Consider the following 26,071-nt stretch of genomic DNA (forward strand, 5'->3'; position numbering starts at 1 on the left):
GGATGTCTGGAGAGCAGGGGGCACTGCTGAAAGTCATGGACCCAGGCAGGGGCGCTTGGGTGCACTGGATCCTTAGCTGTGGTGCTCCTAAGTCAAGGTGCACACAGTTCTTTGGGGGACCTGCAGTAGGAGAGACAAAACAAGGCAAATAGACGACTGTGAAGGGTGTTGTAGGAAAGTGCCTCTTTTGATATGGTCACACCCCTAAACACTTTTTGCCAGGATTCTGGTGCAATTTTTCAACTGGAAGTGCACTGGGTCCCTGCAAAACAGGTTCCCAGTGCTAGATCTCTTCCCCAAAAACTGCACAGTTGTTTTTCCCAAATGGCAAACCCTTATAAGTCCCTAGTAAATGGTATCCCTGGTACCTAGGGCATGGGGTACAAAGGAAGGTCTCTGAGGGCTGCTGCACCAATTGTGCCACCCTCAGGGGCCCTCACCAAACACACAGTGCTGCCATTGTAGACTGCATGTGTTGGTGCAGACAAAATTGAAAACATGACCTGTTACATAACCCTGTGTACGAGGTCCCCTATAACTGCATGTGCCAACTGTAAGTCAACCTTAGGGCAGGGTGCATCAAGGCACATGAGGGCATATATGCCTGAGCAGCTATGCCCCTGCTATGTCTTTGTTCATACTGAGACACAGTAAGTGAACAGGGAAGCCATTTTAAATGCATATGCTGGGCACTAGTAATCACGAGTTCCTCAGCTACATGATGGCTTCTCTGAATTCTGGGATGTTTGGTATCAAACATCTCAGAATAATAAACACTCACTAGTCCCAGTGATGGATTTATTAATAAATGAACACAGAGGGCACCTTAGTGGTGCCTCGTGAAAACCTACCAACTACAAGTGTGTTGACAGACTGTTCCTGACCAGTTCAGTCACCACAGATGTGTTTCTGGCCCCCCAAGGTGAGAGCCAGTGCTCTTGAGGGCCTGGGACAAAAGCCTGCACTGGGTGGAGGTGTTACCTCCTCTCCCAGGCAGGATGGACAGTCCAGGGTGGGAAGCTTCAACAGCCTTGCTACCTTTGTAATGCGACCAAGGTCTCTCCAAATGGCGGAGATGACCAGGCCCCGTGTCCTGACTCCACTTTTGGCAGCAGCACACGCAGGAAAATTAGTTAAATTAGGACGAGTGCCCACTTCAAGCCAGTCCCACCCCTAAGGTGGACGACCTGACGTGTATACTACGTTTTAGATTCCTTCATCTCATAGCAGGAGTGGTCAAAAGAAGGTGTAGTCACCCTCAGGGTGATCAGCCCATTGGCTACGTCCTGACCCTCCCTGTAACATCCCTAAATTGAGTATTTAGGTGGCAACCCTGTACCCTAGAACTCAGATTTCAACAACCTAAGAAGACCCGGACAAATAAGAACTGCACCCACAGAACAGGAAAAGAAGAAGCAACTGACCTGGACCCAGGCCCTCCGGCCTGCCTGCTGACCTCGAAGGATCCTGCACAGGAAGCCAACCCATCCAGCCTTCAATAAAGACTCAAGTTTCCTGTGGGCACTGAACTTGCCCTGCAACAAGAAAGACCAAGGAAAAGACTCTGCAGCTGCTGAAACCACAGAAACCAGAAACCTGATTTAACCACCGCACCCAACGTCCACAACCCGAGGTGAAGCCAGCCAATGGTGCCAGCACGGTTCTCCAGCTGCCCAGAGACCAAGTCCAGGCTCAGAAAACCAATCTTTGATTCTCCTGAGATGCCTGCAGCCTCTGCACGCAGGTCCCCTCTATCACAGGCTTGTGGTTAGAGAAAGTCCAACATCTAGGTCAACACCTGTGACCCCTAATCTCAGCTGAGGTGGGTCCTCGGTGCCAACAATGTCCCCCGCCTCCTAAGAGCTCGAGTCCACCCTGGGTCCACCCCTGCCGACTCCCCAATGACGCCTGCTGCTTCAACACACAGGATCCCCTGACAGCGTGTGCTCCCGGATGAGAAAATTCAACGACTAATGGTACCGCCTGCATCCGTCGCCCCTGGGCACAGGAGAGGAGGACCAAAGGTGCAATTATGTCCCCAAGCACCCAAAGTGGGGTTCCATGTTGTTTTTTCACCTGGCTTGCACCAGGACATGCAGTGGCAGCTCTGTGCATCATGTTTTTAGGGGGGGTTCCTGAGGGTGGCATAATACATGCTGCAGCAGTTAGGGACCCTCTCCTCTACCCGCGCCCTAGGTACCTAGGGACTTACACAGGCAAAGGAGTGTGCTAACTGAACACATTGTTACCTTTTTTTTTTTTACTGAAAGAGCACTGGCACTGGGGACCTGTTTAGTAGGGACACAGTGCACTTCAGTTGAAAATCCTCAATATCAGTGAGGAAAAAGTGGGGGTGACCATGTCAGAAAAGGCATTTTCCTTCAAGAGCACGACTCACCTAGAGATGGTCCACTTCTGCACTGCTCTACCTTTCTTCGCACCAACATACCCCACAAATAGTTGGTCATCCACCAGGAACTATTTTGTTTGATCAGGGTAGAACGACAATGCTCTTTTTGGGTTCAGATGGTGGAGTCGCTCCTCATCTTTAAAGGGATGTGGAGGAGTGAAAAAAAAGTAGGCAAGGAGATTGACTGGCCTACCTGAAATGGAGTGATATTTTTTTGCAGAAAGAAGACTTGTAGGCGAAGAAACAATTTGTCAAAGTAGACAGAAAGGTAAAATGGCTTACATGACAAGGTCTACAGTTTTACTCTGCAGGCAGATGTCATTGTCACAATGAAGGCTATTTTCAAAGTCAGAAGCCTGAGGGGACAATTGTGGAGAAGCTCAAAGGGAGGAAACATTAAGAATATATGACCAGATTAAGATCCAACTGAGACATTATAAATGGTGAAGGAGGGTAAAGAGGATCAAGACCCTTTAGGAACCCATGTATAATAGGAGACTTGAAAAGAGAGATTTGGCCAGGCAGCAGCAAGAAGGCAGAAACAGACGATAGACAGACTTTAAAAGTGCCCACCGCAGAGCTCTGCTGGGCAAGGGAAAGAATAAAGAGTAGTGCTTCTGAAAGGGGGCAGAGAGAGGATCAACATGTTTATCTGTACACCACGCAACAAATTTCTTCCAACAGCAGGCATATACCGTCTTGGTGGAGGAACACCTGACTGCCACAATAACTTGACAGACTTCGGGAGGAAGGCTGAAAGCTGTCAACTGCTGCTGCTCAACCTGCACATAAGAAGGTAGAGAGTGGATACGTTCGAGTGAAGAACCATCCCCTGATGCTGTGACAGAAGATTCTTCAGAAAGAGCAGCCTGATCAGAGGATCGATGGCCATGCTCTGAAGCTCAGGATACCAGATTCTCCGTGCCCAGTTCTGAGCCACAAGAATGCCTTGTGCCGGGTTATTTCTGATCTTCTTGAATCTGGGCAGGAGTCCTGCTTCCACCGGAGACCAGAGTCCTCTGATCTCCACCTCTCCCAGGTGGCTGTCTCATCCCAGGAGTGACCCAAATGTCACTAATGTGAAACCTGTTTGAGGTTAGGAGAGGTGGGTCTGCCTCTGACCCAATTGCGGTTCGTTAGCCACCACTACAGGTCTTTCACAGGTCCCTCTGAGACTGGAACCATGTTGGAGAGATTCTGTGCCGAATGGAACTTCAGGTCCCACTGCAGTGCAGAGATTCCCCTGATGCTGCGCCAAGTCAGTCTCTCCGAAATTTAGGACAGAGGCTGAAACATCTGTATCATAGCCTGTATATCCTGGCATCGCTATTCAGGAGGATATGCCAAAAATAGCACCATGTCCAGAACAGCACCGTAGAAAAGGAGCATTTAAGAAGGAATCAGGTGTGGCTTTGGCACATTTATTGTGAAATTCAGTGAATGCAGAAGGTCCCCTTGTAGTCTGGAGGCAGGAGACAACAGCCTGGGGCGAGGCTGCCTTCAGCTGCCAGTGATCGAGATAGGGGAAGACTGGCACCCTTGATCTCCACAGAAGAGCTGCGACCACTGCCATCACCTTGGTGCACACCCGAGGAGTGCTGACAAGACCAAAGGGAAGCATGGTGAGCTGAAAGCGCTCATGGCCTACAGAAAACCACAGGTAATGTCTGTGGGCAGGCAGGACAGGAATGTGGAAATAAGTGTCCTGCAAGTCCAACACTACCATTCAGTTTCCTGGGTCCAGGGCAGACAAGACCTGAGCTAACATGAGCATTCTGAATTTCTCCTTCTTGAGGAAGAGATCGAGGGGCTGGAGATCTAAAATAGGATGAAGGTCCTTGTTCTTTTTGGGAACCAGAACTCTCTCTCTAACTCCCTTGGCCAAGAGAGCTGTAACTTCCTTTCGAAGAAGGGACAGATGATTCTTTGTTCGCTAGTCGTGAGATGGTGGCATAGAGGGAGTAGTCCTAAAGGGGAGGGAAGGCCCCCTTCTGACAATCTGCAACACCCACCAGTCAGATTTTATGAACGGCCAGTGGGGCAGGTAATGGCAAATCCTGCTTCCAACTGTGTGCCCATGATGGTAAAGGGGCAGATTACAAAGGCTTGGAGGCTGCAGCTGGCAGGGGTGGTGGTGGACTGACTAGACCGCTGGCTGCCTAACACATGAGGCCTGTGGGTATCACGCACTTGGCCACGAAGAGGCTAGGGAACATGCGCAGCTTGGTGGCTGGGAGGGAACCGGCGCAGCTGGAAACCCCTTCCTTGGCCACGAAAGAATGGAAAGGAGGATAGGGGATGACGGGAGGAGGGGATGTCAAGATGCCCAAGGACTTTGCCGTAACCCAAGAGTCCTTAAAGCACTCCAGTTCAAAATCTGCTTTGTCTCTGAGAGGCGAGAGTCATTAAAGGACATGTCCATAAGGGAAGCTTGGACATTCCCAGAAAAGCCAGGCATGGTACCATGAAACTGCTCTGTCCAGTGAGTCTGTTGTGTTGAGTCCACACTTGTATTTTGAACTTTGCTGCCATCGGCAACAGTCTGAGAGACTACAGCCCATGCCTCCTCTGGGACCTATGACAGAATTTACAGAACCATGTCCCACAGAGTATGGGAGTAACTGCCCAAAAGGAAAGCAGTGTTCACAAACCAGGGGAAGCTCGAGATGGTATGACTAGCGCTAGTCCAGATCCAAAAATGCTGGAGCCTAAGCCACCGGACCGAACCAGATGAGACACCCTCGGATCCCGCGGTGTCCAAAGGTGCATCGGATGAGTCAGGCTGCACAGAAATGAGGCATATGGCCTCATAGAACTCCTTATGTTGGGCGGGGGTCGCTCCGGATCCCGGAAACACAGGGAGGCATGAAGTGGGCCCAGGCGCAGGCTCCGAGGAACCAGGGCTTGAATGTTGATGCTCCCTCATCAGCTGATAGACGAAGTGAACTCAAAGACCTCTTCGACTGCTTACACCTCGATTTACCCAACCGTCCCGAGGACTTTGAGTGGAATGATGATGACTTTGGGCTCTGCGACCAGTCCCGGTATTTCTTTTTGACAGGGACCACGATTTGTGCAGAGTTGCATGCTGGGTTGAGCTTTAGGGACCACTCCTTCAAACCTTCGGGTGCCTGGCACAGCAACCGGAACACAATTTTGAGCCCCGGACGTGCACCAGAGACCACAGGCAGACAAGGTGCAGGTCCGTCACCGACATCAACCGATGACAGGCTCCGTAGTGCTTGAATCCTGTCTTTCTAAATGACATAATCTAACACACCAGAAGGAACTCCTCAAAAATATTCGACAAAACATCGAAAAAAAAGCCAGTCAAAATGACTGTGGGGTAGCTCTTCTCCAGATCAGCACTGGCTGGCACAGAAATAAAAGAACTGTTGTCAGTGTAGCAAAGTAGCATCTTTGTAGCATAGTTACGCCCACTTTTTGCCTGGTGTCAGTGTGTTTAGACTGTAGTACATTGAGACCCAGCTAATCAGGTCCCCAGTGTCAGTGATCACTACTCTAAATTTAGTTGTATGGTAACTTTACACCCCACAATTGGCATATTGATGCACCCATGTAAGCCAATAATATATGGTACTTAGCTACCCAGGGCAGTGGTACACCAGGGGTCCCCTATGGGCTGCAGCATGTATTATGCCACCCTTGGAAGCACATGCAAACTACAGCGGCAGGCCTGCCATTGCAGCCTGATTGAAATGGTGCATGCACCTTTCATTCTAGATATAAGACTTGCCTTATATCGCTGTCATTGCACTTGGACATTGTAAGTCATCCCTGTGGTAGGACCTTCAGCCCAAGGGCAGAGTACATGGTCCTGAGTGTGAGGGCATCCCTGCATGAGCAGAGGTCCTTCTACAAACCTCAGACTCCATTCCCTGGGCTTTTTAAGTGAAGGGAAGCCATTTTGAGGTATGTAGTGGACACTGGTCGACACAAGTAGTCCAACTACATAATGGCTTCACTGAACCTAGGAATGTTTGATATCAAACATGTTGGAATCATGCAACTACACCAATTCCAGTGTTAGTTGCATGATACCATGTACTCTGGGGGTTCCTTAGAGGATTCTCCAGATCTGCCTGTACCGCCTTGCAAAGTCTGCATGCCAGCCTGCACTGATGACGACCCTAGACACTGTTCTGCCTTCCTGCTGATGAGCATAACTCGAGCAGGGGAAGGCAGAACAAATGATTTCCTGTAGGGAAGAGGTATGATCACCTAACCCTTTGAAATGGGTGTTTCTGGGCTGGGGTGGGGTGGGGTGGGCTGGCCTCTCTTGAAGACTGCTTTGAAGGGTACATTTGGTGCCCTCCTTGCATAAATCGATTTGCACCAGTGCATAAACGCCCGGTTCTCGCTCTGGCGCGAAACCACACAAAGGACAGGAGAGTGACCACCTCCACAGAGCTCTGCCAGGTGGCCGCTTGATTCTGCCATCTTTAGAAACAAGATGGCCAGAGTCCCCAAGGAGCATCTGACTGGTTACGCCACCTAGTTACCCTACTACAGAGTTCTAAACTTTAAAAAAGTTTGGAGAAAGGGCTATGATAGAGCCCTGACTACCTAAAGCCAAACGTTTAGAGATACCCGAAGTTACAAGTACAGTATGTACCCAAGTCAGTAGTGATCTTTCTTATGGAAAGTCACTGATGACAAAGTGGTAAAGCAATGCAAATCTTTATCCCACTGCTGCACCACCAATGTAGGAGGCAGGCTCAGTTTATGGGGTACACCTACGGTGTGGCACCCTATACTGCGTCAAGGCAGCCCTTAGTGATAGCATTTTGTAGCTTTGATAACCAAAGCCCTATAGGGGTAGCTGTGGAGAGCAGCTCAGGCTTATAAGGGAGGAGTGGAAAGCACTTACAATACCACAATAGTCAGCCAGTGATGTTCACACAGGAAAGAATCACACTAGGTGTTACAAAAATAAAGTATTCTTTATTATAACACTAGTACTAACCTAACGCTGGGGTATCTCCACTGGAAGATACCTACACACAACAAATACACTTAGTAAGAAACAGTGAAAGCATCGAAATACATGGTACCCTATTGGGGAGGGGGCAAACCATATACTTATAAAGTGGTATAAGAATGGAGGTGTCCAACCCAGGAAAGTGTGTGAGGATACCAGGGACTGGGGGGGGGGGGGAGTACGAAATTAGCCAAGGTAAGTAACAGAAATCCCCCAGGTGCCCATGTGAAGAAGTGTTATCTAGCCGGGTGTCCCATGGGCTAACACAGGACCATTGCGGTTGAAATTTTTAGGATTCAGGACCCTTCCCACAGGACCCCAAGGACACCAGTTGGCACAAGGAAAGTTCAATAATGTCCCCACACATGGATACCAAGGAAAGTGGAGTACCTACACCAGGGAGTCTGGGTGCATAGGAGTGGAGTGACGTCAGAAACCTTCACTAGAGTCAATTGGAGCCTTGTTTTCCAAGCTGCTGACACAACCCGTGGATAAAGTCAGTAGAACTCAAGGGCGGATTCCGACAAGAAGAACCCGACAAAGAAGGAGAAAGAGCCCAGACCACTCGAAGATGTCCAGGCGGTGCATGTAGGCAATGCCCACCCTTCTTGTGGAGAAGTTCCTGCAGGTCGGTGATAGAAGAAGTACAGCTGCGGAGTCCAGGTGATGCAGAAAGATCCTGGAGGTCACCCACAAGTTGTCCCACATTGGCTGCCGGATTGCAGAGGGATCAGTGGTCAGCAGAACCACCAACAAGCATTGGCAAAGCAGTGGCCTCAGCAGCACTACAAAGAAGGAGTCCCAAGCCGCAGGAGTTGCAGGGTGAATGTTGTTCTTGGAGTTGCAGAGTGCTGGAGGCTCGGGCTTCTTGTATCTGGAAGATCTTTGGGAGGAAGAGTCAACAAGATTTGGTAACAGCAATAGACGTGGTGCACAGGGGTTCCGTCCCAGTGGCTATAGCAAAGGCCTACAGTCTCTCAAGTTGAACGGAAGACAGGTTGGAGAGGGCCACAGAACCACCACCTGTATTGCAGAGCCTTTCGATTTTCGTGCAACTGCAGGTTCCACCAGCTGGTCGTTGTTGAGGTGCCTGATGCAGGGAGTGACTCCTTTGCGCCAAGGGAGATTACTTCTTGCTTCCTGGTGCAGAGTCCTTGTGACCTGGAGGATGCACAGCCACCGATGTTGTAGAATTCCTACAGGAGCTGGATACAGTTTTGTTTCAGTTCCTAAGGCAGACCAGCAGTGGTTCTAGAGGCCAGGGTGCAGAAGTGTCTTGCAGAGAGTTCCTTGTAGCATCTTGCTTGACAGATCTAGGGTGCCAGCCTCAGGGGAGCTCTTAAGTAACCCAGAAAGGGGGTTGGACACCATCTGCGGTAACCTACCTATCAGAGGTGGTCAGGGACATCAACTAGCTGGCCTAACCAGTCAATATCGACAAGACCTACTCACATAAGTAGCTAAGTATAGAATTGCAGGCTTCCGGCACTTCAAGCCTCCACGTGAAAGCTCTGCAAAAAAGGGCTACAGAAATTGCAGCAGGCCTATGCAAAGTAGCAAACAAAAGTATAGGCCTGTTGTGAACACCATCACTGCAAGTCAAAGCCAAATTCCTGCCTTCACTAGTCTATGGCCTTGAAGCATTCCTAGATAAATTTGAGGGTTGGTTCAATCGAAACCAATTAAGGATCTTCTGTCAAATATTTAGACTCCTGAACTCCACCAGGGAATCTTAGAACCAACTGAAATTCGGCCTAATAGAAGAAACATTAGCACAGAGGGCCATTCTTGTTTACATTTTGGAAGGTATAAGACAGGAGCTTTAAATTTCATCTTGTTAAAAACCTGTTTAATCTGCCCATATTGCCCTGGAAGATCTCCATCGAGAAGACCCTGCAGATCTCTAAATTACCCAACCACGGTCCTTGAATATTTTGTATGGTGCTTTCAAAACTTCTTGAAAGGACAGTGAAAATCTTTTCTGCAAATAAAACACCTCTTGAAACTAGAAAGCCTCACAATGGATATGCAGCCACAACCTAGATCTAGCTGAAATCTTATTTGACAATGTCCCTGTCAAGACCTTATAAATTCAGGATTTTAAGATTATGGATGGCCCTATTCGACACAGGGGAAGCTGCCCAAAGATGGAAACATGCATGTGATCTATCACTTCTGCCTCTATCCGAAGGAATCCTTGGCTCATGTACTGTGTTGCCCCTACTTTGAATGGGAAAGACAATTTTGGTTAAAGCCACTAGTTGGAGAACTGAACATGATTCCACTAAACAATCGATCAGTGCTTCCAGGGAAAGGACTGAAGCCTGACTGACTGTTTTGCGAAGTTCATGGATAAGGTCGCTGTGAGAACGGACCAACATACTAGGCCTAGGAGCACCTCACTGCACAGGACAAGCACTAACTTTTTCACTACGCATTTAGCACTTTCATTATGGATTGCCCAGTATCAAGTCCTCCCTATTCAAATCTTCTGGTCTTCACCTTGATTTAACAGTTTAACGGTGTATTTGCCCTAGATCCTAAAAAGATGTGACTGGTTTTAATGTATATATATTTAAACATTTTTTTTTTTTTTTTAGATGTTACGAGCATTAATTCGGTTACAAATGTAATGTACATGTTTAACTAATTTGAATGGATTAAGTATAAAAAAATGATTTATTATTATTATCACTAGGAAACCCATGGTGAGGGCAGTAGAAGCCATCATGGGCAACTGAGATTCTTTCACATCCACGGCGTAAAAGATTTTATTGTAAAGTATGACCAGATGCAAAATGGTACACTAGGTAACTCCCGTGCCTTTCTAAGCCCTAGCAAAATCCATAAAAAAGCTCATGCGAAAGGCAAACACCAACTTTGACAGAAAGGAGAGGCAAGTAAACAGTAACAGCATGTCTGGGTAAATGATAGTAAACAACATCTGGACGGATAGGCCCTGCAACAATCTGACCTTGAAAGTCAAAGTATTTGATACCAGAAAGAAAGTTTTGAGGTGTAAGAGACTAACAGAACAGATGTGAATCACTTCAAACAGTCAGAACATTGAGTAACATCAGAACCAAGTTTAACTCTCACTATGGAACAACAAAGCGACGGATAAGAGCATATACAGCAAATCTTTCCAGAAACAAACCACCAAAAGCACTCTAAACAAGAAAGCATGATTAGGGAGGCATAAACAGACTGACAACACGTATAAGTAAGCCACTAGCTCTAATGGCAGGCTGGAAGATAGTAACTGGCAGTGCACATTCTCATTGCATGTGCAGACATAGCGTACTAAGAGTGGAATGGAAGATTCAATAATCTTGCTGTATAAGCAGATCTACTCTGTCTAGAATAAGCAGAGGAGGCCGGATACGGAGTTCCAATAGATAAGCGTAACAATTCCTTTTTACCTACTCTGGGGAAACAAGGGTCAGCTGCACATATCCTCTCACAGCCTTTGAGATGCGTGGGTTTTGTGAGGATGCATAAAGCAGGCCTTGCACCCAGTTCAGTTGGAGGGCATCTCCAAAAAACCATGCGGTGGGAAGTGCAAGGTGCGCAACAGAGGGCATTCCATGTTCAGGGCACTGGAAAAGAGGTTGATGCAAGGAGCACCATATGGGAGAATATCACTGCTTTCATATCGAAGTGGAGCTCCCAATTATGTTCCTTCAGAGAAAGGAACGTTAAGGTATCCACCTTCACAATTAGAGTGCCTGTCTGGTGAGTTGCCACCAGGAAATTAACCCTTTTCAGCATCTACTATCACAAGTGCAAGGCCTTCCAGCACAAAACCCATGAACCTATGTTGAGATACTGCAAACTGGTAGTGTTGCAAAAAAGATCGTCATAACACCCCAGATATCAGAGACCATGAAATGCAGAAGAAAGGCCCTCCTACAAATAGTGTCCATGATCACTCCAATGAAGACCAGCCTTTTATTCAGAGTGAAGTGGGGCTGCTGCTTGTGAAAGCAGAACTCCAGCCAACGAAGAACAGTTAGGGTGACTTCCAGATGGTCCAAAACCATCATAGGGAAACTCGCCTTCATTAGCCAATTGTGCAAGCATGGAAATTTATGAATTCCTGGCCTTTTGCGAATGGCTACCACCATAGCACACATCTTAGTGAAGACTTTCGGAATGGTTATGTGACAGAAAGGTAGACCAGCAAATTGGAAGTATAAAGTTGAGGTAGCACCTTTGAGCTGGAAGGATCTGTAGATGGAAGAAAAAGTATTTAAAATTGGTAACGATCTTTCTAGTGAATATTCTATCCACCTGCAGATTCCCAGGAGTCTGAGACTGGATCCAAAAAATACAATACTTTTTCCACACAATTAGGAGGGACTAGCTTCATGTCGTTGCCAGAATCAACACCACAGTGACATCACTGGAGCCATAAAGACCCCACTCAGGTGTGCAGACATCAGTTTCCCATCCATTATTTATGTGCCTTTTGAGGAAACAACAAACAGAACAATAACAATTTGTGACTGTGCTGCGGAAAAACCTATAATTAAATCTTTTTTAATTTTTCACTTTAAACATTCTTCAAAATGGAGGGGAGGCAGAATCAATGAGGAATCTGCATGTAGAGAATCCACCAGAAAGATTGCTATGAAAAATAAGTAACTTTTTCTTCTGATGGATACTTCCACCAGCAGATTCCTCATCTCTTTAATGGATTACAAAGCAGTACCCTACCTAGGAGCTGGGTCTGAAGGTATGGTTTGCCCTGGTGAAATGGGACCAGATTCCTTCAGGCGACTTTTTTTTGCAAGGGTGTAGGACATCTTGGTACACACATAAAGATCTCTTCTGGACTGCCTGGCTCTTCTTACTGCCTACATACCCCAAAAATAACTGGTCATCAGAACTGATCTCTTTAGCATTGCTTTTGTAAAAACGAATCACATTTCTATGGTCCACTCTGTGTAACCTCTCCTCCTCTCGGGTGCAATGTGGTGGGCAATAAAAGGAAGGAAATGTAATGGATTGGCCTAGATGGAAAGGTGGATGGAAAGGAAAGCAGCTCTGGTTCTAAGAACCAACTTATCTAGGTCAACGTATGCATATGGGAAACTGGGGCTCAGTCATTGCAATTACCTGGTTTAACTTGTCAAAGTAATTGCCAAAGCAAAAACAGGTTTAAAAGTCCATCATCTTAAATGATAAGTATGAAGGAGTCCAAAGAACGAACCCATTAAAAAAGGTAACATTCTATTGTGGCATCAGAAGCGGGACAGGCAGAAACCACTTTGTCCATCCTTTCAAAAATCTTATGAATGGAGACTTAAAAATGGAAGGGTGATCTAGAAGGCAGAGAAATGCAGACAGGGCTACAATGTATCCCTTAACAGTGTTCACTCCACAACCCTGCTGAGCTTGCAAGAGTGTAAACCAAATAATCTTTGATGGGCAAGCCTTCAAGGGAATCCCAGCTCCCTCTCAAAACACTGGAACCTGAGAATGGGCCCAATGGAAGGGCAGGGTATACCCTCTTTCTACAAGTGGAAAGACCAATCAGTCCAAAGTTATGGCCTTCTAGGCCTGTAGAAAGCAGGACATCAGTCCTCCCTTGGGCCTCACATGCTCAGACAAGGGCAAACTAGAGCTGCTTTACTGGTGGCACAGGGGAGAAGAAGAGGCTACATGTGGGATATTGCAACCTCCATCCTTGCCCGCCCTTTTCTGTGCTGCTAGAACAGTGGGTTTTGAGGTTGTTGCTGAGGTTGTGTGACCTGATGCTGTGGTAAGTTAAACCTGCTAAAGAGGACAGACCTTCTAGAACTGATGGTAATAACTTTGAGGAGACCAAAGGCCAAGAGAGTGGGCCATTGCTCTACTAGCTACAAATTGCTTTAAAGTAGAGTCCTCTTTGTCACCAAACAACTTGGTTCATAAAGGTAAGATCCATCAAGGTTGCCTGGACATCATTCAAGCATCCAAACTAACTCAACAAGGTGTAACGACAAAGGGCCACTGAAGCATTCATAACCCTTGCAGAGGTCATTTGTGTCCAGATTGGCTTTAATAATATGTCTGGATGCATTTCACTTGGCCAGCACAACCTTAGCAAAATGATACTTGAGGCGATCAGGTAGGAGGGACTGAATCATTTGGGCCATATTCCACATAACATGTGTGTATCTTCCTACCAGGCTTGTGATATTGAGCCACTTATGTTTTAGATCACCTATTAAAAAGATATTTTTTTTATCTACAACTCACAGCTTTCTCGACTCCCTATCAGCCAGGGCTGTAGGGACTGCTCTAGAAACCTGCTCCAGGCAGCACAAGGCTTGTAACACCAGACTCTCTGGAGATAAGAGAAATGGAATTATATGAATGGAAGTTCCATTTTCAACAACAACCTATTGACCACAATGGCAGAAGTACGTTTTTCACAAGCAGCCAAGACTGGGTCACAAAGAGCATCATTAAAAGGCAACAGCAGTCCAGAAGACTGTACAGAAGGCTGCAACACCTCTGTAAGAAGGACAGGTTTGTTCTCCACAACAGGCAACAGGTGCTCTAGAGCTTCTGCTTCTTTGTGCATTACAGAGTGAAATGAGTCCACCTCAGGAGGGAGAGGCGCTGAAGGGAACTGCATCTCCATCTCTGGTGATGTCTACACGCATTACTCAAAGCCAAACTGTCAGCTCTGTCAGTGGGAAGCGGAGGCAGTAAGTTAGCTGTCTCACGGCAGTCATCTGTGTTGTGGTGGACCATCTCAGGCACATCAGTGGTGACAGAATATGACCCAAAGACGTTGTGCATTGTGCACCAATATTGGCCACTTTGCCTGCTCTTTCCTAATCTGCTGCTCCTCCATCAGTCATCGAGCCTTCTGGACCTCTCTATAATTTCTTCAGACTTCAGCAGAGGCTGTTCTCCAGAAGGTCTACTGCAACAAGTATCTGAGGCACCAGAGTCGGCACCAGTGGTGCCGTGTTCACTATTAAAGGCTTTGAGGAAAGTGTCATTAGTGGTGCAAGAATAGGATCTGAAGGAATGATTCTCAGACTTGGCACCATTTCAGCCACATCAGAGGCTGAGGAACAGAGACCACGAACAGTAGAGGGAAAGGGCTTGTCAATAGTCTTTCTAATAGCAGATTTCTCACCTTTAGAATATAACCAGGAGACAGACTGAATCTGGAAGATTTAAACAGCACTGCGCCCGCTGAACACCAACAGGTGGTGCCAGGCAGCGCCGTGTTGACTTCATTCCATACTTAAAGTGATGATAGAGCTGCATATAAGTACCACTCCTGCTCCTCAATATCAATTTCTTTTTTGACCATGTCTACACACTCGTGGTCAGAGCCCAATAATAACTAAAGGTACCATTGCACAGATCTCTAATTTGGGACCTTTTTAGATGGAATAAGAGACCATTTCACTGAAAAGGGAAGAGGTAGGGCAGCGAGGAATCTGAGGTAAGATAGAGTATCCACCAGAAAGGGTATTACAGAAGGTAAGTAACTTGTCCTTCTGATGGATACTAGTAACTGCTGATCCCTCACCTTCAGTAAAAGTACCAAAGCATGATCTCCCAAGACAGCAGGTCTGTGGAATGTTTCAGATCAAAAAGTCCTACTGGACCGAATAGGCAACTTGCACTTTCTATCGGACCTAGCTGTCAAGCTAGTATTGCTTTGTGAACGTGCGCACTGATGCTCATGTTGAAGTCTGACAGATATCAAGAACAGGCAAAACCTTATGCCAATGCATTTGATGCAGGCTTCGCCTCAATGGAATGGGCCCTCAGTGCTTCTGGAGGCTGTTTCATGTCCAATGCATAGCAGACCTTAATGCAAAGGTCTGTCTACCTTGACAAGGGCCTTTTCTGCACTGCTTTGCCTTTCTTTGTTCCAGAAAACCCCACAAAAAGCTGATTGTTCACCTGATGGTCATTGGTACAACCAATGTAAAAGCTCAAGGCTCTCCTACGATCTTTCAAAGGGTGAAGCAAAGCAAAGGAAGGAAAGTTGGGAGAATGATGGACTGTCCAATGTGAAAAGGTGTCCTCACCTGTGCAAAAAGGATGCCCTTGTTCTCAGCACCACTTTACCTGGGGAAAAAGGTGGTATAAGGCTGCTACACCAAAATAATTTGGCGTTAACTTAAGCGACAAACAGAAGTTACTTCGCCTAGGAATATAATCCTCAGAGTCCGGGGATACAAAATGCAGCTCTGCATCAGTTAGAAGGTAGTGCACCTGAGGAAAGTAAGAACTAAATTGAGAGCCCATTGTGGTGTCACTAAGGGTTTTGGGCAAACGTGTCAAATCTTTTATAAATGTCATAAAAACAAGTAATCTGACCAAAGGAGGTTTGGTCCGGCGCAAACAAAAAGGCCTAAGTGGCTGCCAAATAACCTTTAAGGGTAACCACTGCAAGTCCTAGCTGGGCATTAGCTAAAACAAATTAGACATTCAATAGTTTAGTGGCAAATGGGTTAGTATTGCAGGTGCCACACTAGCCAACAAACTTGTCCCAGTTCCCCCTGCAGACAAGCTTTGTAAAGTAACATTTGGAAGCAAGGATGACATCCACTACTTTGGAGGTACGATTGAATGCAATCAACTGCCACCACTCAATCTCCATGAATGGATGTGCAGAATGTGCAGGCTTCGGTGCAGGACCCTGCTCTGCTGCTGTGACAGGAGGTTCTCAGTAAGCGGTAGCCTTGTAGCAGGACAGATGACCATGGCAAAAGCTTCCAGGCAACAGACTGTCCTTGCCCAATCTGGAGTCATCGGTCATTCCTGATCCACATTGACGACCACAATGACAACAATACTGCACACCTTGACAGTATGTGCAGCCTTGTATTGACCGAGATCGTCCACGATCGTACACACACGGAAGGACACAAGCTGGACCCAATTTTCACCTCCAGCAACCGTGCCAAATACAGCCATATCACAGAACTAACATGGACCGGAACTCACATGGACCAATCACTCCATTGCCAACTTTAGCATCTCCAGCCTCCGCACCTCCACCCCCAATGACCAGCGTCCCCCGCTGGAGGTGGAAGAAAATCTTAGAGACCGGCTTAGAAGATGCCCTCAACACCTCCAACCCTGCTACTGCCATCAACCTTGAACAGGGAGTGAAAAACTTCAATACCTGGGTTACCAATTGCACCAACAGCATCGTCCCCATCACGTGCAAAATTCAGAGAAAATCCTCTAAAAAGGCCAGGTGGTACACCCAAGAACTCAGAACAGCAAAACGGGACAGCAAACAGCTGGAGGGGAGATGGCGAGCCAGCAAGACGCCTCCGACAGAGCAGCCTTCAAGATCTCCCACAACCTCTGTTACCGTCCGCTGAGGGCAACAAAGAAGAAAGCTTTTGCCGCATGCACTGAAACCAGCGTAAACAACGCCAAGGAACTTTTCAACATCATTAAATAATCCTCCAACCCGGCTGCCTTTAAAAACAACATCACCCTCCTACAGAAGCTGTGCGACAACCTTGTCTACTTCTTCCATGACAAAACTGCAACCATATACAGAAACTTTGAACCCCAAGCCACACCTACAGACTTCCTTGACAGATACACCACCGCCATAACCTACACAAACCACACACTGACCACCTGGAACATGCTCTCCACACCCGGGACATTACCTCCAGCATGAAATCCATCCATCGGGGGGTCCCACAGACCCATGCCTGGAAACCAAAGGATCGGCCAAGATCTCACCACACAGCTCAACACCTCCATCACCACCGCAACATTTCCCGATGCCTGGAAACACGCCGAAGTCAGACCACTACTCAAAAAACCCTCAGCCAACCCTAGCAAACCCAAAAACTACCAGCCAATCTCCCTGCTCCCATTCCCAGTGAAGGTACTGAAAAAGATCATGAACAATCAACTCATGACATACCTGTAGCAGAAACAGTTACTCAACACCTCCCAATCTGGCTTCTGCAGCAATCATAGCATCAAAACTGCCCTGGTCGCAGCCACCGATGACATCTGAACCCTCCTTAACCAGTGAGAAACAGCAGCTTTGATCCTCCTTGACCTCTTGGCAGCCTTCAACACCATATCCCACCACATGTTGATCAAAAGATTCCACCTCATCGGTATGCAAGGTGACAAGCTCAGATGGATCTCCTCCTTTCCACCGGAAGAACTCAGAGGATCCACCTGTGCTGTCCCCCAGGGGCTATCCTTCAGCCCCATGCTCTTCAACGCATTTATGACCCTGCTCGGCAACGTCGTCAGATCTTTTTGTCTCAACATAATTTTCTACGCAGACAACAGCCAACTCATCCTCTCACTCACCGACGACCCCTCCACCACCAAAACCAACTTCCATAGATGCATGACGAGCATCGCTGACTGGATGAAGAACTGCCTGCAGCTGAACACAGACAAGACGCAAGTACTTTTCTTTGGAAACAGCAGCAGCACATGGAAGGACTCCTGCTGGTCATCAGACCTAGGACCCGCACCCACCCACTCCGACCATATCAGAAACCTCAGAATCATCACTGACAAGCACACCATGAAATCACAGATCAATGCCGTCGCCTTCACCGGCTTACTCACTCTGCGCATTCTACATGAGATCCTCAAGTGGCTACCCCAACACGCAAGATGCACTGCAAAACAGGCCCTCATCACCAGCCGGCTGGGTTACATCAACAACCTCTATGTAGGAATCACCGCACACCTCCTGCAGAGACTTCAGGCCATACAGAAAGCAGAGCCAGACTCATCCTCGGCCATTCTTGACAAACCCACATCACACTCCACCTCAGGCAACTCCACTGCCTCTCCATACAGAAGAGATGCCAAATCAAGCTGCTGACCCATGCACACAAGGCTCTACACAACCAAGGACCTGTGTACATCAACCACTGCCTAAACGTCCACCAATGGTCGAGAAGACTTCGCTTTGCCTCCCTTTCACTTGACCATATTCCTCACATCTACCAAAGTAGAAGTGGAAGATGCTCCTTCTTTCACATTCCAGCAAAATCCTGGAACAACCTCCTCACGCACCTCCAGACCATCACCTCACTTCTGCAATTTCAAATGGCCCTCAAGACCCGGCTGTTTGAATCCGCCTCCGGAACCTACAAGCGCCTGGATACCCTAGCGTGTGATTAGCCGCGATTTAGAAAACCTGATTGATTGATTGACAGAGGTGTACAGGAGTCCTGTGTTCTGTTCTATTCTATCCAGATTGCTTCCCATAGAGAGAGTCTTCTTGCAATCTCCAGAGGGCAAATGTTTTGAAACTGCGCACTTTCAACTGTGGCAAAAAGATCTAACCAGAGTACTCCCCACTGCTGGAAGATGCCCTGTGCCACCTCGGTATTTAACAGATATTCGGGATCCGCTAGACGCCGCAGGGTGTTTGTCTGCCTTGGCTTTCAAATATCTTGCTAGGTGGTTCATGCCAATGATCCAGCCAATTGTAGAGACAAAGGTGGTGGGTGATAATGTGGCGGTAGTACATTGGCAGGTTGGCTGCAGCCAACCCGGCAATTTACCGCTCCTACCGCCATAGCGGTAGCAGCCGCCGGGCAGGAGATAACAATCTCCAGCCCAGTGGCTGCTATTGTACCGCCGGCGACATTTTGACCCTGCCTACCTCCATGGTTTTTGTGGCGTTTGCAACGCCACAAAGACCATGGCGGTAGGCCCTACCAGTGACAGGAAATTCCTTCCCTGTCACTGGTAGGAGGCTCACCCACCCCCCCAACACTCCCCAGACAACATCCACGCTCCCCCCTTCCGATCCCCCACTCCCCGTACATGCACCACGCATACACAAATCACTCACACTGGCATACACGCATGCATCCATTCATTCTCGCACACATCCGTACACACATTCCCACTGACATGCAGACATGCATTCACATTTCCATTTGTACACGCATTCTCACACATGCATACACCCACGCACACAACACTACACACACACAGTCGCATTCACGCACACACTCACACATACACAACCCTCCTTCCCTCCCCCCACACACACACACACACACACACAAAACCACCCCTCCCCTGTCGGAAGCCCAACTTACCTGCATCCAGGGGGTCTTCTGGCAGGGAACGGGACAGGACAGTAGGCGGCTTTTACCACCAATGTTAAAATGAAGGCCAAAGTACCTCTTGGCAAAAGACACTCAATCCCATCCTGCTTACTGCACTATTAAACAGCAGTGATGTTGTTCAGGAACCTGAATCAGCCTTCCTTACGTGGATGGAAGGAAGGCCATGAGCACCATGCAAATGCCCGCAACTCCAACAAATTTGATGTGGAGATGAGTCACCACTAGAGACCAGAGTCCTCTGATCTTCATCTCTTCCAAATGACCCCAGCATCCCAGCAATAATACATCCTTCAGCTCTGGATTGGGCAGGTCAAGGGGTCTCCTGCTGGTTCAACTGCAGCCGAGCAGTCACCACTGCACGTCTTTAGCAGTCTCCTCCAACACTTGGATAGAATCTGAGAAGTTAACCGGGTGCTGGGTGGATTGAGACTTCAGGTTCTAGTGCACAGCCCTTAAACTTCACCAGAGTCGATGACCAGAATTCAGCGCGGCAAGTCTCAAAGCTGCTTTCACTGATACCAAGAACTGAGACTGAAACATCAAAGATCATAGCCCAAATGTACTGGAATCCTTGACTCGTTGTTGTAGGAAGTTGGCTCTGTATATATTATCTCAAAATAAGAGATAGTGTGCACAGAGTCCAAGGGTTCCCCTTAGAGGTAAGATAGTGGCAAAATTAGATAATCTTAATGCTCTATTTTGTGGTAGTGTGGTCGAGCAGTAGGCTTATCAAAGGGTAGTGTTAAGCATTTGTTGTACACACACAGGCAATAAATGAGGAACACACACTCAAAGACTTAACTCCAAGCCAATAATTTTTATATTGAAAAATGTATTTTCTTAATTTATTTTAGAACCACAAGATTCAGGATTTGAAGTAAATACATAAAATGCAAGGTACTCCACATAGGAAATGTAGGAACTTTGAATTAGAGCAGTAACATATACAGTTTTAGTTAAAATGGCAATAAGCTATTTTAAAAGTGGACACAGTGCAAAACTCAACAGTTCCTGGGGGAGGTAAGTAATGGTTAGTTTGTCAGGTAATTAAGACACTTACAAGTTCAAGTTCCTGGGCATAGGCAGCCCACCGTTGGGGGTTCAAGGCAACCCCAAAGTTACTGCACCAGCAACACAGGGCCGGTCAGGTGCAGAGGTCAAAGGAGGGCCCAAAACACATAGGTGCCTATGAAGAACAGGGGTGCTCCGGTTCCAGTCTGCCAACAGGTAAGTACCTGCGTGTTCGGAGGGCAGACCAGGGGGGTTTTGTAGAGCACTGGGGGCGGTGGGGGGCACACAAAACACACCCTCAGCGGCACAGGGGCAGCCGGGTGCAGTGTGCAAAGCAGGCGTCGGGTTTGTAATAGAAATCAATGGAGGGACCTGGGGGTCACTCTAGCGGTGCAGCCAGGGCACAGGGGGGCTTCTCGGGCCAGCCACCAACTGGGCTAGGCAGAGGGTTGCCTGATGGTCAATCCTGCACTGAAGTTCGGTTCCTTCTGGTCCTGGGGCTGCGGGTGCAGTGCTTGGTCCAGGCGTCGGGTTCCTTGTTACAGGCAGTCGCAGTAGGGGGAGTCTCTGGATTCTCTCCGCATGCGTCGCTGTGGGGGTTCAGGATGGTGTCATCTCGGGTTACTCACGAGGTCGCAGTCGCCTGGGAGTCCTCCCTGTAGTGTTGGTCCTCTGGAGCTTGAGCCGGGGGTGTCCGGTGCAGAGGATGAAGTCTCACGGAAGAGTGAGTTCTTTAAAAGTTGCTTCTTTGTTGCAAAGATGTTGCTGTGGATGAACAGTGCCGCTGTTCTCAGGAGTTTCTTGGTCCTTTGGGTTTCAGGGCAGTCCTCTGAGGCTTGAGAGGTCACTGGCCCCTGTCGGATGCGTCGCTGTGCAGTTTTCTTTGAGTCAGGAGACAGGCTGGTAGGGCTGGGACCAAAGCAGTTGTTGTCTGCAGGGCTTTCAGGTCAGCAGTCCTTCTTGTTTCAGGTTGCAGGAATCTAATTTCCTGGGTTCAGGGGTGCCCCTAAATACTGAATTTAGGGGTGTGTTTAGGTCAGGAGGGCAGTAGCCAATGGCTACTGTCCTGGAGGGTGGCTACACCCTCTTTGTGCCTCCTCCCTGAGGGGAGGGGGGCACATCCCTAATGCTTGGGGGGGGGGGGGGAATCCTCCAATCTCAAGATGGAGGATTTCTAAAGGCAGGGGTCACCTCAGGTCAGGACACCTTAGGGGCTGTCCTGACTGGTGGGTGACTCCTCCTTGTTTTTCTCATTATCTCCTCCAGCCTTGCTGCCAAAAGTGGGGGCAGTGGCGGGCATTTCCACTAGCTGGGATGCCCTGGGGTGCTGTAACAAAAGGCATGAGCCTTTGAGGCTCACTGTCAGGTGTTACAGTTCCTGCAGGGGGAGGTGAGAAGCACCTCCACCCAGTACAGGCTTTGTTCCTGGCCACAGAGTGACAAAGGCACTCTCCCCATGTGGCCAGCAACTCGTCTGGTTGTGGCAGGCTGGCAGAAAGTGGTCAGCCTAGCACTAGGAGTCGGACTTGTATTCAGGGGGCATCTCTAAGATGCCCTCTGGGTGCATTTTACACTAAATTCCACCCTGGAATCAGTGTGCATTTATTGTGCTGAGAAGTTAGATAACAAACTTGCCAGATTTCAGTGTAGCCATTATGGAGCTGTGGAGTTTGTGCCTGACAAACTCCCAGGCCATTTACTCTTTATGGCTACCCTGCACTTACAATGGCTAAAGGTTTGTTTAGACACTGTAGGGGCATAGTGCTCATATACCTATGCCCTCACCTGTGGTATAGTGCACCCTGCCTTAGGGCTGTAAGGCCTGCTAGAGGGGTGACTTAGATATGCCACAGGCAGTGTGAGGTTGGCATGGTTCTCTGAGGGGAGTGTCATGTCTACTTAGTCTTTTTCTCCCCACCAGCACACAAAAGCTGTGAAGCAGTATGCATGTGGTGAGTGAGGGGTCCCCAGTGTGGCGTAAGACATGCTGCAGCCCTTAGAGACCTTCCCTGGCATCAGGACCCTTGGTACCAGGGGTACCATTTACAAGGGACTTATCTGAGTGCCCGGGCTGTGCCAATTGTGGAAACAAAGGTACAGTTTAGGGAAAGAACACTGGTGCTGGGGCCTGGTTAGCAGGGTCCCAGCACACTTTCAATCATAACTAGCATCAACAAAAGGCAAAAAGTCAGGGGGTAACCATGCAAGGAGGCATTTTCTTACAGTTGTGAAGGAGGGAAGTCTTGAAATAGCACTGTATTCATAATGGCTCTGATGACTTTGGCACACTAACAGTGAATCACTTTGAAGTCGGAAGGTTCACTACTGTCTGGAGGTGGTCTACACCTGAATGCAGCAGTCCTAACTTCATCAGCCAGTCGTTGAGGAAGGGAAAACATACCTCTTAGTCAGACATAGTCTGCTGAAAAGTGTTATAATCTGTGAAGTATTTGATTAAAACAAATAAAGAACTCCAGAACCATATCTGTAAGGCATGGAAAAACAGGTACAAACACCACACGCCAGGTTGTGTCATATTAGCTGGTGTTGTTATGTCTTTAGCAGATGTAGGCACTATTGGAGTTGTATGATGTGGAGAAAAAGTTTGCAGACCTACTTTGAAGCCTGGGCATATTCATAAGGTAAGGAATCTACAAGAACACATATCCATTAGTACCATGCATTAGAAAGAACATTACTCAAAAAAACAGTTCACTGGATACCAGTATCATGTACAGAACTCAGACTGCAATGGGCCTCACTGGAGTTTGCGGTACTGCAAGAGATTTCTCAAATGCAGCATTTGTGTGAGAATCCAGTGAGAGAAGGTGCTTGGTAGTAAGAAAAGATTTTAAGGATTCAAAACATCTTTTTAAGGACATTACAAATCATGTAAGAAGAACAGTTATACAATGACATGTATGTTGTTCTTTCAAAAAACTCATACTGTGGGAAAGATTGAATTATGAGATACACAATGTAAACAGGTCCATGGTTCACAAAGGCTTCTGAGGGCTACAATCAAAGCAATCTTGCTACGAACCTGTTTTTCTCTTCCGAGTCTTGATGTCAATGATGACAGCCCTGTTCTTCTCTGTGAAGTGTTTCAGAATGATCACATCATGACGTTCATTGGCATTGTCCAAATATACAGACCGAGTTCCCATACAAAGAACCTGGAACAAAGAGCAACGTACTTGATTTAATATTCAGTATAATAATTAACAATTACATTAAAACATTTTTCACCAATTTTCTAGTTACACATATTCTTGAAATAAGTGCTAGAAAATGTTCACTGGTGGATACCGGAAGTACCAGCAAGCAACCAAATGTGCTGTTTTTTGACAGAAAAACACCAATTCCATTGTTGTACATTTGCAAAAGAACACTGTTCTTTTAAACACCTGGAACAACTTTTAACTAATCACAGGCTACATATCCTCGTTCAAATATAACTAAAGTGGTTTCCTTGGTGGTCATGGAGAGGAGAAGGGCTGGGTCAAACGACCCCGGCCCTTTTCTCTGTTTTTCTACTGCTGTGCGAAGGGATTCTTCTGCTGTTAGATGGTCCATGTGGACTGGTGCTGCATATGCTGGAACCAATTAGTAAAGCCTCAAATTTTACAGAACTGGCTAAAGTCCTTTGTTGGTGAATAAAGCCATAAAGACCAGGCGGTGACCCTTCCAGCATTAAAGCGCTCCAAGGCTGCATCTGCCTTGACCCTCAAAAAATATTTACCACCAAAAAGCATCTCCATCAGTGTGGTATGGACATCCCCGGAGAAACTTGTAGAACACAGTCAGTATGATGGTGCAGGGATAATGAGGACCTCATAACACTGGCAACCAAATGAGCAGTGTACAAACTTGTTTTTATTAATCTTTTTATGTAACTTTTGCTCAGTACACCAGCTTGACATCATCATGTACCAATATGTTGACACAGTCAAAAGAGAAAAACATACACAGCTCCTCGTCTTATTCTAATATTGTCTTTCAATTATTGTCAGAGGTACTGACCATCCCTGGGTCTTTACCTGCTGCCCTCCACCCCTACCCTCCTTCACTGTACAGTATCCAAGAGATCCAAATCTTTTCATATTTTCTTTTTATAAATCACTTGCTCTGCTCTTTGGCACCAATCCATGTCTCGCTCCCACTCCTGTATCATAGAGGGCCAATTTATTCCCCATGACCTCGCTAAGTTACGCTACGCCAGCCCCGCTGCCAACATTAACCATGTCTTCTTATGCCTGGGTCACCCTCCCTCCCCCGTTATGTGTAGGATAAGCCAGCGGGCTTCCAGTGGCACAGTGTGCCCGATGACTAGTTAACATGTTCATCACCTCTCACCAGTATTCCTGAATTGTGTGACATGCCCACAGGACATGAAAAAAGGACTCTAACTCCTCCACAGCCTCTAACACAACAGGCAGAATCACAACGCTCCAGTCGATATAGTAGTGTATGTGAGTAATACGCCCTGTGCAATATCCAGAGATGTATTAATCTGAACCATACTCTTACTGCAATCTCTCTTGGGCTCTGAGTCGCTTCTGCCCAGTCATCCTCCCCGAGCGCTTTCACATCCCCCTCCCGGGCTTCCTTCAGCGTGTACAGAGGGTCTGGGAAGTTGTACATTAGCTTTTTGTACATAAGTGAAATAGCTTTGTCCGGCATGGGATCTAACAATAAGCAGTCTCCCAGTGGGGATGATTCTGGGTGTGCATCCCCTTTCGTTATATGGCAACGCAATCCATTCCCTTGTTGTAGATATTTAAAGTGTTCTGATTCTCTCATACTGTATTCAGTCTCCAAGTCCTTAAAGGATATAAACTTCCCACCTTTCAAAATGACTCTGAGGTGTTTGATTCCCAACAGGCTCCATTTGAGGAAGTCCTTCAAGTGTCCCAACTCTCGCAGTTGGTCACTATCCTACAGTGGGGTCATATCTGTACACTTATGCTCCCAACCCAGGAATCTGGTGGCCTCCCTCCATATCCTCACCACTGACTGTGTGTGCCTGGGGAGTTGATTCTCCTGACTCCTGACAAAGGATTGAGGGGTATCAGCTGCTTCCCATAGCATCCCTGTCGACTCGGTATGCAGGCTCCTCAGTATCTGCAAAAAGCCACTCATTAACTGTGGCCCGCTTCGCTGTCCAGTAGTGTAGCCGCACATCCGGGACTCCCAACTCAACCTCGAACACCCCTCTCTGGAGCTTAGTAAGTGTGATGCAGCAGCTGCCTCCATCCCAGAGGAGCTTTCGCAGCTCACCATTCATCCTACGGAAGTAGTGGCACTCGAGACGGGGTATTCTGCAAAATATATAAGAGCCAAGGGAGCGTCATCATTTTAAAGAGTAGCACTCAGCCAACCAAGGACAGCGGGAGGGTTTGCCAATGGTCAACATCCCCAGGTAACTGCTCCAACTGTGGAGTCTTGTTTTTCACCAGGAATGTTTCTGCACTACATGTTCTCGCATCCAAAGAGAGCAGCACTGCATCAGAGTCATAGGGCGGTCCG

At 47.5% G+C, this 26,071-nt stretch overlaps 1 protein-coding gene across 2 annotated transcripts in view; it reads right to left on the reverse strand.

Moving 5' to 3' along the window:
- ZZEF1 (zinc finger ZZ-type and EF-hand domain containing 1) overlaps positions 1–26,071 on the reverse strand; it is a 1,404,152-nt gene that overhangs the window by 474,330 nt on the left and 903,751 nt on the right. For both annotated transcript variants that reach the window (XM_069226690.1, XM_069226689.1), the window contains exon 42: positions 23,586–23,718. In XM_069226690.1, the coding sequence (XP_069082791.1) occupies positions 23,586–23,718 (133 nt within the window). The remainder of the gene's footprint in view (positions 1–23,585; positions 23,719–26,071) is intronic.

The sequence above is a fragment of the Pleurodeles waltl genome, chromosome 3_2 (genome assembly GCF_031143425.1).
Source record: "Pleurodeles waltl isolate 20211129_DDA chromosome 3_2, aPleWal1.hap1.20221129, whole genome shotgun sequence".
Lineage (NCBI taxonomy): Eukaryota > Metazoa > Chordata > Amphibia > Caudata > Salamandridae > Pleurodeles > Pleurodeles waltl.